Here is a 16522-nt window from a genome sequence, read left to right as displayed (position 1 = left end):
TACAGTTCCCAATTACAATGATCTGAGGAGGAGCTGAATGATACCAAGCAGAATCAAACCTTGATTCCTCATGAAGAAATAGGGCATGAGTAAAATAAATATTAATCATGAAGTTAATTAGTAAATGCTGGTAATTAATCATGCATTACTGTTAATGAGGTGTAGGAATCCTCAGAGCTGGAAGATGATCCTCCAGGAAAGAAGACCATGCAGCCTAAATGAGGTGATGTCCCCATTGCTAAAATCAGCGGGAGCTGACCCACAAGTTTGCTTTGACCTTTGTTGTCTTTATTTGAAGATAATACTAGCGGTGTCTCCTCCCACTCTGATTTAATATTCAGACTGGACTTATGGGGCAAGCAGGCACTGAACAAGGGGTTCGTGGGCTTTTGCAGCTGTGCTGGCAGGTGCTAAAGGAGTCCACAGAACTCATAAATACTGCCAGGTGAACAGTTATGTTCAAACCTTTCCAAAACTCTGCAATTTATGGACCAATTGTATTTCTAAGTAACATTCCAGCAACTACAGAATACTCTACTGAAGGAGACCTACCTGACTGATTTGCTGAACTTCTGCAGAACTTTGGAACAACTGCTAAGGATCTCTAAAAAAATCCATTTATCTCTCTAGAGCATAGAAAAAACAGCATTCTTGGTGCAAAAGCTCTGTAATCTGTGTCTACAGAGCTTCTAAGCTTCTCAGCTGTGCTGTGGGTCAGGTAGCCGCATCCTGCAGACATAACTGTGGGAAGTAGTCAGATGTCAAGAAACTTTGGAAAGCTACCTGCAGAAGTCTGTGATGAAAGACAAAACTCCTTCCTTGGTGTAATATCTAAAGTTTGGCATACAGCAAAGTTCATTTAGGGCAAGTTTCCTAAGCCAAAAGATCTTGTGGCTGCACAGGTGAGACATCCCACTACACTCATGATAAATGATAAAGTACTACTGTGGCCAAGTTGCCAAGTACCTTCTTGTTGGCTTGCCTCCCTGAGCAGCAGCCCAAGAGGACACAGAGCAAAGAGCTAACATTGCCTCAAAGAAAGTCGCTCTCCATGTTTTTATTCCTTTCCAGAATGTGACCTTGCATATTTTTTTCAGAAAAATAGTAACGTTTGCAAAATTCCTCCCTGTCTCCCCTGTGCTGACAGATTGCTGGAAGCTTCATCATGGCTGAATGAAGGAACTGTTAAAATTCATCTGCCTGCCAGTCTATTAAGAGAATGGGGAAATGTGCCTAAGAAGAGAGCTTACAGTGGCCCAAGAAGGGGAGTAACAGCCAGCAGAGACCTCCCATGAAACAGCAAAGCTATGCTTGCTTCCCGCTCTCCACCATCTTCCAACAAAGCAACATCTCCCCACTCAAAGCTTCCCATAGGTTTCACCTGGTACTTCTTGCTAAGGGATTTTCTGTCGGAGAAAGTCATGGTTAGATGGTCATGGAATTTTAAAGAGTTAAAAGGAGAAAGGTCTCCATGCATACAACTATATTTATTCTACTTCTTTTTAAAACATCAGAATGTTCACCCAAAACAGTTTGGGAAAGAAACTCCAGTTCTGAATGATTCATTCACAGTGCTGTTTCTCTGGGACTTTATGCAAGACTTAGGCTTTCACTTTTCAGTGGTTTCTTACAGCTGTTTTTTCACATCCACAAGTGATCTCCACACCTATATCGCCATTCCATACCTTCAAATGTGTTGAGTCCAAGTCCCACCAAAACTATTCAGAGTGGCTTAAATGTCCCAGGGTCAAGTAAGTTTTACTTGTTTTGCACCTCGTTTCCAGTTCCTGGGGTACAGTGAGGTTGCATATTCAAACCTCAGTTGGCAGGTCTGAAACTTGGGATCATGGTGCACAGTGACTTGTCATAGCATAACTGAGGTATAACAACTGACTTTGTCTCAAGATAACACAGTGGGAGCTGGTCATGTGGCATATAATTGTGGACACATCTGTGGCAACCTTAACCTTCATATCTAAGGACATATTTTATCCACAGAATATTCCCAGAACTGTGATGGGTGTTTATAAAGCTCACAGATAAGTCTTAGGTTTTCTTTGCCAAATAGATAACGAATGTGCAAACAGTATTTTTGTCATGTCAGTCAAAAGATATCTAAAACCAGAATTTCCTAACCCTGCCTCCCTGAGGAAAATGGTGGCATAAAAGTTAACGTTGTAAAATACGTTATCTAAGATAACATAGGAATTCATTAAAGTTTTGCCGTTCAAAAGAGCCTACATTTTGTAAGCTAGAAAACTTAGATAGGGGTCCAAAATAAGCATGCATCTGCCCTACTATCTCACCTTTCTGACAGGTATCTACATAATATATAGCAGTGACATAATCACTGCATTGCATTAAGAAAAAAGTGTTAGGAACATGACTTCCTTGAAGTTCTTACAAATGCGCATCCATGAATATGTGTTAAATGTGCCATCACCAGCTCTGTGGAAGCATGTGCTGAGATGGTCATTGTCTGCCACCAGTACGCATCTCCTGGAGGAATGAGGCCAGGGTGGATAAGCCTTTACTGCTCAGACCAGGATGATTCCATAACACATAAGAAGGAATTTGCCTTACCTGTCTATGCTGCTGTGAGACTGGATACTGCAAACCTGAGATTTGCTGATTTTGCTGCATTTTCTGAAGCATCATTTTTTGCTGCATTGCTAGAGGTACATTAGGTGGCCTCTGAAGAGACTGGTTCGGGAGAGGCTGAGCAGGTTGCGGCTGTGGCTGTTGCTGCTGCTGTTGCTGTGGCTGTTGCACGGGGGCTGAACCCTGTGCCTGCTGCGTGTAGTGCAGAAGGGCAGGCTTGTTTTGGGAACCCAAAACTGAAGGCATCTGCTGGTTTGTTTGCTCTGAGTTAAAGTGAAACAAAGGCTTTGTGTTGCCATGATGCTGCTCTAGTGGTGGCTGAGCGCTGTTCATAAAGTTTCTGTTGAGGTCCTGAGGCTTCTGCTGCATGATTATGTCCATGGGATTGCTCTGGGGAGTGGTTGGTTTATAAACATAGTTATTCATCCCTTTTGACTGGTTTCCATTCACTGGTACCCCAAGCATTGCTGAGCTTTGTGGGCTGAACTGCTGCTGGCGAAAAGAAGGACTGGGGATTTTCTCTTGCACGAAGGGTCCAGGGGAAGGTCCTGATGGAGACAGAGTGGACCAGTTGGCTGTCTGGTTCTGCTGCTGCTGCTGTTGCTGCTGAATCAAGGCATGCTGCTGCCGGTTGGCTGCAATCTGTTTGAGCTGCTGTGCATGAGACACCTCCTGCCAGTTAGGCAATGGCCGACTGGATGCAGAAGAAACCTGTGATACCTGTGTTTGACTCTGAGGCACCGAAGGGATGGGTGAAGAGGTGGACATGGCAGTGGTGGCCATAGTGAAGGCTGGACCTGTAGAAGAAGGCCTCATCTGTGGGGAGCCCACAGAAGCCTGATTCATGCCTGGTGCATATTCACTTTTTATCACCATCTTATCCATCTGCAGCGATCTCACAGGGCCCCTCTGGCTCTGCTGCCCAAGGTCAATGTTGAATGGCTCGTCTTGTTTTATCGTGGCATTTATCATATTCTCTAGCTCAAGATCACTCATTGGTGGCACTGATATGTTAGTCAGTTCATTAAATAGTTCCTGAAGCTCCAAATCCATCATTTGTTCCCATGACTCTTCCCCATATCTGTTAGGAAACACATTCTCATGGGACGTCTGGCCATCTAAGTGTTTGCTGCAGGACATTGTTTCTCCTGGTTCTTTCTTTACCTCTTTCAAAGTCATATTAAACATGCCATTCCCACTAGCATGTGTATTGTTTGGTAGGTTGCTGGCCTTTCTTTGTGATCCTTGCCCCACAGACATAGCTCCTGACATTGACTGGCTTTGGCAATTGTTAACATGTTGTCCGCCTTGTCCCACTGAGATATTATCACCCACTCTTAACCTCTTAATGTCAAGGAAAGAGCTCTCTGAAACCCCATTGGGCCTCTTGTTGTTGACAGGCGACAGATTTACCACCAACTTTCTCTTCAAGGAGCCTTGGAGCTGAAAGAAGCAGAGACAAAAATAATCATTAGACGACAAAGAAACCATCTGTAGTCTATTTGCTAGAAAGATCTTGAAAGGCAACAGGCAGTAAGCATTGCTTAGTACAGAAAGCTATCTGGTTTTTCTCAGCCGATGAAACTATGTAGAACTGTAGGAAAATATGTTGTGAGACATCTCTCTGCCACCACCACCCCTGTCCTTGTGGCCACCAGCATTTTTCGAGCACTGCTGCCTCCCATTGATCACAGGTCCCCTTTCCTCCATGGATTGTGAGTAGAGGGAGGTGGTCAGAGCTGTAGCTGGCAAAGCCTAGGGCATATCTACCCCAGATTTGCTCCCATCTAACGGTGTCAGACAGACCTAAGGTATTTTTAGATAGCAGAGACTAATGCAGTCATGAAGTCTACCCTTGTGCCTGTGTAGTGCTGCAAGATTTCACTCTCATGATTTTAGTATGTGATCCAAAAGACCATTTCTGAGTGCTGTAGAGTCCAAAGGTCCTAGGAGACATTTTAATGGCAAACACAAGATCCAGGCATCCTGATCTCCCATAGGTTTATACCAGCTAGAGATGTGTATAATTAAAGATGTTGGATGTTAACTTGTTCAAAACTGAAAGTGAAGCCACTGGAGTCATGTCAGCTTATGTCAGCCAAGGGTCTGGCCCATGATGTGCTGCTGGATTATTTTCCAGAGATGTATATTAATACATTAAACCCTAATTGTTTATGTCCTGAAATGTCTGCTATAAAACACTCAGTCCATGCAACACTGCTCTGAGAACTGTAACTCTTTTTCATTTTCCTTGAATATTTACAGCAATACTTTCATCTTCTCACAAAGCCCTGTGGGCCTACTGAAGGAAAAGAGGTTCATGTCTCTGTCCACCTGATCTACACTCATTTGTCATGGTTGTACACACAAATTCCCACCTCATGCACACAAAACAAAGATGTAGTCCCATGAGCTGAAAAGTTCAGACTTGGTGCATATGCCCTCAAGGTGCAGACACCCTCAAGTAGAGTTGCTTTGAAAAGGGTTCATAAAAGAATAGATCACTTTTAAACAAGTGCAGCTGTCATATCTTTAGCTCTGTACACTATGTTGCACACACCAAGCAGTCAACACACACGCACGCACGCAGCCCTCAGTCGGCATGCACACTTGCCCCTGTTTCATCTGCGAGCCACGTCAGGAAACTCCGCAGGGAAACATGGCTCATCTTCTGCCTTTCTGCACCTAGGCAGAAGTGCACCGGCCTCGGAGGCAACAGGACAATGCCATCTGACAAATACCTGTGTGTGCCAGTGAGAAAATGGCGCCTGTACAAACTATGGCACCTTGGGAGGCTCTGATGGGCAGAGGGGACACTGAGAATTCTAATTCTCCAGTTAAGTGAGGAAGGATGATTTATGAGATCTTCCAATCACATTATTTGTATCATGCTGTTTCATGTACAGAAGTCCATGGGCATGTAATACTCTGTTGTGGCCACCATTTCCCTCAACTTCAGGCTTAGCTATAGGTAAGAGCTCTTCCCAGACAACTCCAGGTGTGAACACTTTCGTTCTGGTGTGAAAACCAGTGAGTTGCTTGGGAAGAGCTCAGCTGACAAATACGTATTTCCTCTGTACCCACCCATCCTTCCATTGCATCAGCAGGTCACTGAGTTTAGCCCTTAAAAATAAAGCCTGTAATTTCTCTCTCTAACACCAAAAATCTCATCTGATATCTCAAGTTAAGTTTCCAGCATAGCTTTTGAATCACAGATTCATATTTTCATTTCATAAGGACAGATGTATTGGTGCCTAGTTGTACAAGTCCACAGACCTTGTGCCTTCAAGGGTAACTAATTGTCGTTAGGTGTCCCTCAGCGGGGAGAGTTTTGGGGGGTCACTTGCAAAAAGCACGGACTGTCTTTGGTTAGTGTGTTCCTTCCGACACATGAGTCACTGTACTTTCCTTTGCACAAAAAGAGTAAGCTGCATTTCCTTTTACCATCATCTTTGCTGTCAGTGTATTTATTAGAAATCATTCTTGTGCCCCAAAATTCATCTTCCTGGGAAATGGGGAAGTCCCTGGGTCATCAGAATACATGACTTGGCAGCATGTTTTGCTTTCAGATGTGTTGCTGACAGAAAGGCCGAGCAGATAATGAATAATATATCCTCTGCATATGTGTATGCTTCATGTGGTTAATATGCCTTTCTGAGTTAATTTTGCTTTTGCCTGACATTTTGAAGCAGAGGGAACTGGTTAAAATGTCTTCACATTTTCAGAGCACCTGCACCAGGCTTTCTGATACAATCAAAAATGCAGGTGTTGCACTGTGCTGCGTGTAGCCGCTGCTTTTCTTCTGCATTTGAACTAGCTGCTAGCAGATATGGGTGAGCTGTGAAGCGGTTTGCCCGGTGGCACGCACGAGTCAGCAGCAGAGCCAGGGAGAGCACCACGATCTCTAGACACAGCCCTTAACCAAGTGCTCCACCCTTTGACATGGGCTGGAGAATTCTTGGTTTCATGACATCTGCTGTGCTAAAGTGCCCACCAAAACGCGCACTATGCATTTCTAAAGAAGAAGTAGCAACTGCTGGCTTATTGCATCTCCCCAAAGCCTTGCAGGCACTGCCCTCTGAATGCGGACAACACCTTGGTCAACAGACGTCCCCACCTTAAAGCAGAAACGAGAGCGAGTGAGGCTGTAAAGGTGCAGGGGACTCTCAGGGGACTTCACTGAAAGGCTGCTGGAAAGATCCCGATTTCACCCCCACCGTGACTTCGGGATGCAGAGGGCGAGGGCATGGGAAGGACGTGAGCAGCCCATGGGGATGAAGCCTCTTCTCCCTCCTTGCACCAAGCTGTTATCAGTTACGTGTCAGGGCGGCTCATGGGGGACCAGTCGGTGTTAGCTCAGCGAGAGCAGCGGTGTCCATCACAAGTCTCTCCGTCTTGCTGTTTCATCTGAACGCTGCCTTCTACGGGGCACTGCTGCCTGAGCGTTGGTCCTGGTTTATTTCCACAGGGGAGCAGACCAGAGTTCGATCACTCAGATCTTTGCAGTTTTCTAGCAATCGTTTTTTTCAACTACTGGGAGTACTCGAGCCCTTTTTCCCCAAGCAAAGCACAGACTCTTCAGAGGGTAAAAAAAGAGCTTGCCAGATTTCAAGCTCCTTCTCTTCCCATTTGCAAGCCAGGATTGATTTGGGTCAGTAAGCGTAAAGCAAAAGTTCCTACAATGCACAGGCACGTTCCTCAGATCAAACGGGCTGACGACTACGCATCGCAAACTGCTTGAACAGCGTAATACTGAAAGGCTCTGTGATGGGAAATGAGTGGCGTGGCAGCAGGCGGGCGAGGAGGAAGCCCTCCATGCACAGCTCCATCCCACAGGTAGGTGGGCAGCACTGTATGAACCGTCAGGGAGTACGTGCGTTTCCTGGCAGCCCGCGTTATTGTAAGACCTTTTGCTGAGCAGGCTCTGGTGAGTCAGCGCGCGTTCAGGCGCTTACAGCGAGGTAGTGCTGGGTGCACTGATTTTCTGAAGTTAGAACGGCATGGGCTAAGCCTCTGGAGATCACGTTTGCAAGATAGCACCGGGCTGTTACTGGATAAACTGTTCATAGCGGAGGGCAAACTCTAGAGGTGACTTGGTCTAAACAACCCAGCGTGACACCACGTCCTGTACAGAGGGACAAGTACTTTCCATTTAATACTTATTCTGACTCTCTTCTCTAACGCTCCCTGACATCAGGCCAGATCAGCAGGAGCTCCACCAAGATAATGATTAGGGCTCATCAAAATCTGGTATCAAATAATTTCTCTTTTGGCAAAAAAAAAGGAAAAAGGCTTTTGCTTTACCTTTCTCTTGGTTGAAATTTTTTACTTAATGTAAAACTAGAGGATTTTACTGAATTTTTTTTTTTTTTTTTCTGGCTCAAAAGCTTTTTCAGAAACTGGAAACAAGAACTTCTTTGGTGCAAAAGCACAATTTGTCAATGAGAAATTTTAGAGATTGTTTTCTCCTAAGTGTCCATATTTAACAGTATTTTTATCACATCTTTGATCCATTTCTGACATTACCCATGTGCATCCACCTTTCCACATGGACTGTCCATTACGTCCAAGAAAAGAATTTGTCTGTGGCAGATAAGAACTATCTGGTTTCACCTTCATTGAAAGTCTTATTTTTTGTGCGCTTCATGCAGCTTCTTCAGTTGGACTCTTAAAGTTCTTTTCCAACCTTAATGATTCTATGTTTCTATGGTTCCTTTAAAATTTGTTTCTTACTTCATATAACAATGTGTAGGAGCACAGCGCTTGAGAGAAATCCTAGGTTAACTATCCAGCAACCTTGAGTTTCACAGCTCTCAGGACACGTAAAACACAGCCTGTCCCTCTGACTTGCCCGAGTATCTCCACAGTGCCTGCAGATCTCCAAAAAAATTCATTTCCCAGATTCTCAAAAAAAAATTTAACCCATCCTTGGCCTTGTACAGAGATGTTAGTAACAAGTCTGACTGTCACCTCAAAATGTTTATAGCTAGACACTTAAGACTGGGCCAAAACACCAAAATGTTCCAAGCAAACTATGGAGAAAATTACAGACTGTTATAGTTTTAATATTCCACTAATGTTTATTAGCCAAAAATGTCCTACAACCTTTGTTCTCCCACCTCTCTTATTTTCCTATGAAGGTTTGCAGTGTGCTCAGCTTGTGTGGTGGAGCGATGAGGATGAAACTCATAACGTGCTGCTATCTTAAGCCCAAGTGATTACCACACTTTGTGAAGCGGCAGCATTAGCGATTCGCATGGAGTAATACTTCTGATGTTAAAAGAGAAGCTTTGGATTTTATGCTTTTAATATAGAAGCAGCAGACAAATCCACTTTAAAAGGTCCCTTTTGGACTTTCTAGACGTTCTCACAATGTGTGCTGACTGTATCTATGGCTGCACGGTAAACAAAATCCTTCGTGTATCTGGGGAGGGTAAGGGGTAAAGGAATTACATGAAAAATACAGAAAATATTCAAACAATGAAAGTGGCCAAAAAAAAAAAAAAAGGAATTCATTCCAAAGGAGAAAAACATGCTGAATGCTACTTCTTATTTATGCTGTCAAAGCATCTTTGCATCCCAGAGCTGAACCCAGCAAGCCATCCCCAGGATTTAGGGCCCGATCCTGAATAACAACAGGTCTCCTTCCCAAAACGGTGTTTGCAGTGTTTGCTGCCAGCTGTGTGCAGTGCCACCTCCTGCACTGTCTGGAGGTGAGCTGAGCCAGGGATCATCCCTCCGGGCAGGGCGTGGGGTTCCCCAGCGCAGAGCCTCCTCGTTGCGGGCATCCCCCCGGCACGCGGGAGGACCAGGTGCCCCTTTCCTTGTTTTCTCACCCCTTCATGCAGACGCACTGGTTTTGGTGGCTAACACCATGGTCAGCTGCGGAGCCACTAAGTACCCCGGGGTTGGTGCAAGGATGCCCCAAGCTGCCACCTCCAAGGCCATCACGGGTCCTAAGGCCGCAATCGCACACGTGCCTTCAGAGCCTCTTTCTCACTACGGACACATTTTACACGATCAGGCAAAAGGGCTCCCACGACCGCTCTTTCTACGCATCTCCTGAAATCTTGCAGCTCTGGCCATTCCCACTCTTTCCCCCATGCAGGGCAGCAGGTTCACCCTGACGCCTCTCCTGAAAATCTCGATGGCATGGCCTTCTTCTGAGCACCTCTCCCCAGCCCCTCTGCTCTACACTTTCTCTGCACAGCAAGAGGGTATTTATTTTTAATCTTTTGTCTTCATTTGCAACTTCTACCTGACATGGCTGAGAAGGCAATTGTGACAGTTGTCTTCAGAGAGACTTCAGAACTCCAAGTTGAGAAAGTTCAACCTGCATGATGCTGATCTGGGAAACAACATTAATTTTTCATGCAGGACTGAGTGACAGAGCCGGGGCCATGGGCACCCAGTGCGATGGGGAGCAGCGCCGAGAGCTGGTGTGTCCTCGCAGCACCACACAGCACCATGGTAGGGTCAAGGCGGTCCTACCATGGTTACAAAGAGCTGTGCAAGAGTAGCAGATGCTGTTTCTCACTCCAGCCTGGTTTGCACAGGCTCAGCCCCAGGTGCCTCCTCCTCTTCATGCTTCTACAGGCCACCCGCACCGAGTGTGTCTGCAGGAAGGGGACCAGCTGCTCTCTCTGAGCGGTGAGGAGGAGGAGCAGGTGCCTTCAGCCCCACATTGTCGGTGAGGGTGGCAGCTCAAGCCAGCACACCTCCGCTCTGCCTCACTCCTCTCCCGTTTAGCTAATCCGCTCCTGAGACCACTCTGGTCACAAGGAGCAAGGTTTGCTGCCATAAGATTTTGGCTGTACATATCCCAAACCTTCCCACCACCCATCCCTGTCTTTCTGATCACAGGCTCTTTGGGAAGAGACTCAATGTCTATACAGGGCCTCTTGCACTGGTGTCCTAGCTCTGGTTGATCCTTAGACATAAGCTGTCAATAATAATGCTGACTGAGAGGTAACACAAGTTTTTCTCCCTGTTTACTGTAATAAGGGCCAATAAAACTGAATTTATAGTAACAAATAAGGATGCTCCTTGGCTGACAAGTATCCACTTAATTCTCATTAGCTGGGAACAAGGCTGGAATAGTAATCAGTATGTTAGAAATCTCACAATTTACCTTCGCTTATGGAAAAATTATGTATCTTGCCAACTAAACATACCAACCTAAAAATGCATCCATATTATTCACAGTGTACTGCCTAGACATACAACATCTTGGGCTTTGGTCCAAGTTGCTGAAGCACAATAATTACATTTTCAATGCAGATTTTACATCTGATAGATTATAAAATATCATGTCTAGCCACAGTCTTTTAGAAGAATAGGAACATAGAGAAACAATGGCACTTTAACTAGGTCAAGATTGCTAATCAGAATGTAGCAGTCATTACTGTGTGCAAAACAAATAGGCATGAAAGATCTGTATTTCTTATCCTGCAAGTTGTGTATTTGTCTTCTAGAGAAGTCTCTTCTGTTCTTTTTTTTTTTTTAAGATCCTTTTCAACCATGAATAAATTAACAATCACTTTATGTGAAATCTGCAGAAATTTATGTCAACATTTATTACCATGAAATGTGGAACAAAGCATAATGCAACCTGAGCTTTGGGAAATGCAACTGCTTAACTGATCCTATCCTGATGAGAAGGAAATATCAAATGCATTATAAATGTTGACAGGATGATCAGGCATGTAAAAGAGGTCATCCAACACCACCCTCCACATTGTTTACCAGTTTCATAAGTCAGCTTAAAGTATTAAAAACACATACCGTCTTGCACAGGAAGCTCTTAATCCTTAAAAATGTGTCTGCTGTTATTTGATTTGCCTTTTAGAGATCAATAGCATAGCAGATTTCACCTAAGGAAATACTGCTGAGAGCAGTCTGGTCCTGGTTTTCTGCCTAGCATCACTTCCAAATTGTGAAGTCTTTGTAGCTTCATTAGAGCACATATCCATGCCCACACATTACCTGTTTAAGCACCTGTCTCCTCTGTAACACTCAGTATCAAAAGTTCAATCAATGGAGGAAGACAGCAACCATCCATCCATCCTTAGAAAATAAGGAAATATTTAAACTGTTTCTCTCTTCCTGCAAATCAATGCACCACACACGACACTCACGCCAACTGTTTGGCCTTGAGGTCTTCTGCAGGGTAAATTACAGTTCACAGGAGACACAGTCATGACTTATCAATTGGAAAAAAAAGATCCCTTCAGCATATTACCCAGTCGTGCTTCCAGCATCAGACTCTATCAGCCAGGAACAGAAGGGCCTGCTTGAACGAGAACTGCCTTCCATCACTGCTTCAACCGGACTCTTAATGAGCAACTGGCAAAATGGCTTCTTGTTAGGAGGAAGAAGTCCTGATCCTCTATCAAAAACTTCAGTGGAAAAGTGATATTTATGACCAAATCCAGGCCTGTGGTTAAGAGAACATCTCTAGCAAGGTTGCTGCACTTGCTTGATGGCTGGATTTAACCTGTATTAGCATCTTCTACCTGCCCCTCCCCATCGTGCACATTCATCTCATTGAGAAGGACATAAACTAAAAGCAGTACTTAATAGCCATTTTCAAACTCTTCAGCTTAAACATGCAATGTCAGGACAGGCCAAGTGCATCCCACCAAGAGACTGACCTATATGAGCAGAACAGGCAAAAATTTAGAGGATTTTGGAGGCAAGTTACAACAATTTAAGAGTTTTGAAGATACTCCTATGAAGAGAATGGACAACAGAAGGGACAAATAAAAGAGAAAATTATGAAAGTTTATATAATAAGAGTCTAACATGTTAACTGCAGATCAAGAGGGTAATTAGCAAACTTGAACAGCAGTAAATTAAATCCCAATGAAATGATAAACTTTTTCTTCCAATATGGATAGACTCTGAGGAACTACATGACAGATCCAGAGCTCAGCAAGATCTAAAGAGGGGCTGGGCATTTGTTTGGAAATGGGAAGATGCTGATTTATGAAAGGTCATGATAAAATATTCAGAAGGGGATATGAAATATTAAACATCAAGATTCAAACCAGCCTACGGTTCATGGGGACTGACTACAGTTGTCAGTGGGCAGAGGAGGAAGAGGTAAGCGAGAGGAGTGGTGGTTTTTGAAGGCCTATCAAGGTGATCATGAACCTTCCCCTAATATATTTAACTTTTTTATTGATGAGATGCTGCAAGACTTTAGAAAGGACACATGTCTGGCCATATTTCACAACTCCTTTATTTCCAACACTTTAGAAGTCTGGAAGAAAACTGTACAAATTCGAGTCACTTGACCAGTATCTAAATATTTACTACTAATTGTACTCCTGAGTTTCAGTTTTACCCTGAAAACACAGACAGAATGACAGAACAAGAATGAATAGTAAAAATCAGCCTGAGACAATGGAAGATCATTAGCAGGTTACAGGAACCCTGAATGCCTTGTAGTCTTGGACTAGCACATGTTGCTATTCAGGTGACTTTTCATTATTTGGTCTTTCTTTGAGTACCATATTGTGATATTTTATGAGAAGTTTGAAAGAATCCAAACCCAAGAAAATGGCTAAAGAGGGTGAATGGAAAGGTTTGGAAACAAAGCAACCACCAAGGAAGGAATGCTCTAGGAGCTGGAAAAGGTCAGTGTGGATAGAGGGGACCAGGAGCAGTCCAAGGCAAGAAAAAGGCACCTGTAAGATAAAAAAAAAACCAACCCAACCATTCAGGTACTGAAAAGTTTACAAGATCATGCTTAAAAGGAATGTGAGAAATGACAAGTGGAGTGGAGAGGATGAGTGAAAGACGTTTGCACAAGTAGACAAGTCAAATGCATGGAAATGTCTCTGAAGAAAGTGAAAATAAGTTTTCTGGCTTTGTTTTTCTCTCTGATTAACAAAGACAATATTTGATAGCACAGAGCATCTAGCAAAACTTGGCTTTTACAAAAGATTTGCTTTGGAAAAAGGATATGATGTAGCAATAGGGTTCATGTGTCACAAGAGCTGTTGATTCTGCACCATATGCCATCATCTTATGGTTTAAAAAGTAACACTGAACGGTGTTACATTGGTCACTGAATAGGTAGGAAGAGTATCTGAAGACCAAATCTGGTGCAGAAAATGTGAGAGCCATGCCTTGGCCTGTCTGTGGGAGACAGGCTCAACGGCAGTGCCCTCAGCAACACTCAGATGGACTGAGGAGACACTCAAGGAGACAGTGCCAAGGCGGGACTTGCAAACCTCCCCAGTGGTGAGGTGACCCAATTTGCACACTGCAAGTTTTCAGCTCCTTTGTCCTGCCCCTCTGAAGCAAAGCCCTGCTGCTGACCACACACTGTGGTTTATGGCTTGGAGCAGCAATGCCAGTGACTAAAACCATCAGTGCAATCCCCTGCTGTGGACATTCACGTCTCTGCAGCCATCTAGTCTCCTAGGAGCCTTTGTACTAAATGCCGTGATCGTGACTACAGCTTTCTTCAAGGAGATCATTGGCCCTAGACTCATCACTGAGTCCCATGAGACACGATGGGATGCTAAACAGCTGATGAAGATGCTCTTGGTAGTTCTGGACAGGAACCAGCTATGCATTACAACTCCTGTGGTGGTAAACCACGAAGGGTCACCACAATACTTTCAGGTATTTTTGGCCAGTAGGATAGTTTTCAGTGAATGGGACAGAAATGGATTCATTACACTTGATGCTTCCTATATGACTTATTTCCTATGTGCACCAATCACTTGTTGAGTGAATTCATCCAAATAGAAACAGCACTGAAAAATGAGCAGTTCTAGGCCTCTCAAAGATCACAGATGTTCTCAAAGTCATCTTTTCCTCCACAGCAGCCTCAGGCCTGTTTCTAGAGCCAATTGTTACCCCTCGCTTTGAGAATTCAAAATGAGAAAAATACTCTGTTTGGCAATGACTGAGTAGAATAGCCTCTCCTTCCACAACACATTGTGACAAGGGGACACACTCCTGCAAGATTGCACATGGGTACCACAACCATCACAACAAACAGCGTTCATTTGGCTACACAGTGAAAACGGCTCAGCCAAGGACTCTAAGGATCCCTCAACTACAACAGAGCTTTGTTGCATCAGTGCTGCATCACTTTTGTAACCTACGCCTCGACAATGTACCAGATGTGGCCAGAAGCAGAACTGTTCAGCTGCTCTGCTGACTTGGATCGGGGAGTCCCGTCACTTGGACTAAGTCCTCACCAAGAGTCATGCAGTCGAAACCCTCTGCAGACCACTAACACAGTAGAAAGAGAGTTCATTTGCTACTTGTCCATTTACCACATTATTCACAAAAAGAAAATAAAAGTCTTGTGGCAAGGGTCTTAGTGGAGAGTTCCTTAGAAGAGCTTTAGGATTACAAAATGATGTAGCTGTGAAGAGACCTCTGGATATCATGCTGAAAGCAGGGCTACCTTCAAAGGTACATCAGGTTGCTCAGGACATTGTCCAGGCAAGTGTTGAACACATCCAAGGATGAAGACTCCACAACCTCTCTGGGCCCCAATCCATCTCCCCTTTTTTTCCTTACGTCTAGTTAGCACCTTGTGTTCCTTGCCTCTCATCTTTTTGTTGTTCTTTTCTAAGACAAATATGGTATGTAACTGGAAAAACTTTGAATGTAGAGTGAATGGAGGAAATGTATAAATTTTACTTGGAGACAAGTCAATGATATATATGATGAGGGAGGAGGAGGAAATGAAAGCTATAAATGACAATGCATGTGAGAAATGTCAATCTCTATTTCTATGCAGATTCCTTCAAGGAAAGCATCAGATCAGTAGCTTTTAAATGAAATCATAAACAATCAAAGGGTTGACCAAGCAAACTGATTCTGCATCAGATGGATCTGACTTGCTAAATGATGCTTTTCCTTAAACCCTGGATCTAAATGGATCTAAAGTCCGTTGAGATATCCAAGTCTTTAAATGGACTTTGATGGACTTTGTCTCTCTCTCCTTGACTATAAGGTTCCAATGCAAGGACTTTATCTCCATGTATTTTTCTGAAAAATACTCCTCATGCATTCAGACACTGTCAAACACATTAATAACGAGCCCTGTTTTCCAGCTAAGTTCCAAAAGACACCGATGCACATTCAGCACCTTGGAAAAGCAGACATCTATTTAGGTGTCAAAATATGGATCCCAAGATACTTTAGAAAATACTAGACTGGATAAAAAATAATTATCCATTTTGATAACTAACGTGAAACCTTTCACCTTTACAGCACCAGTTAATGGTGACAGAAATCATTACAGTTGAAGGGCTGCACAGCAAACTGCTGTATATGACACTCTAGAGGTAGCTGACTGGTTCCTACTGGACAAATGACCACATCATTCTTGGTGCTAATTAGTTCCTCTTGCCCTTTGGACGCTCCCCTTTCTTTCATAAGCCCTAGCTGTGAAGCCCTGGGTCAGATGTGCTCAGAGGGCACTCACCAACTTTCCACTTTCAGAAAGACCAACAAAAAAAGTCAGGGTTATCAAAGCACTTCAGTGAAACTCTGCTTGCATATTACTTAGACTAGACTTGCTTTGGTAGATACATATTTATTCTCGTTTATTATGTGGGAATATGCATTTTATAGCATATTAAAATATCTGCAAAAATTCAAAGAGATCTTGCTTTGTTTGCACACAGACTTCTGTCTATGGTGGTCTGTACTTAGGAGAAGCCTTTGGAAAGGCAAGCCATGACACCTTGCTTGGGACACGGACCAAATCTGACCAGTCTCCAGAGCAGCTGTTGCTCTGGCAGGCATGGATGAGTTAAGTCTTTAGGTGATCAGTCAGGCACCTTTCACATGCACTTTAAAAAACAGAGGTGGCAAAGTGTTCTGCCACGTTCCTGAAGTGGAAATCGAATTCCAGGGACCCCATATACGCTGCTATTTGTCT

General features: G+C 43.9%; 1 protein-coding gene across 1 annotated transcript in view; it reads right to left on the bottom strand.

Moving 5' to 3' along the window:
* MAML2 (mastermind like transcriptional coactivator 2) overlaps window positions 1–16522 on the bottom strand; it is a gene marked incomplete at both ends in the record, with an annotated part of 218356 nt that overhangs the window by 66579 nt on the left and 135255 nt on the right. The window contains one exon of the mRNA XM_082013905.1: window positions 2584–4044. Coding sequence (XP_081870031.1) covers window positions 2584–4044 — 1461 coding nt within the window. The remainder of the gene's footprint in view (window positions 1–2583; window positions 4045–16522) is intronic.

The sequence above is a fragment of the Phaethon aethereus genome (assembly GCF_964289735.1).
Source record: "Phaethon aethereus genome assembly, chromosome: 1".
Taxonomy (NCBI): domain Eukaryota; kingdom Metazoa; phylum Chordata; class Aves; order Phaethontiformes; family Phaethontidae; genus Phaethon; species Phaethon aethereus.
This window is presented reverse-complemented; position numbering and strand designations above follow the sequence as displayed.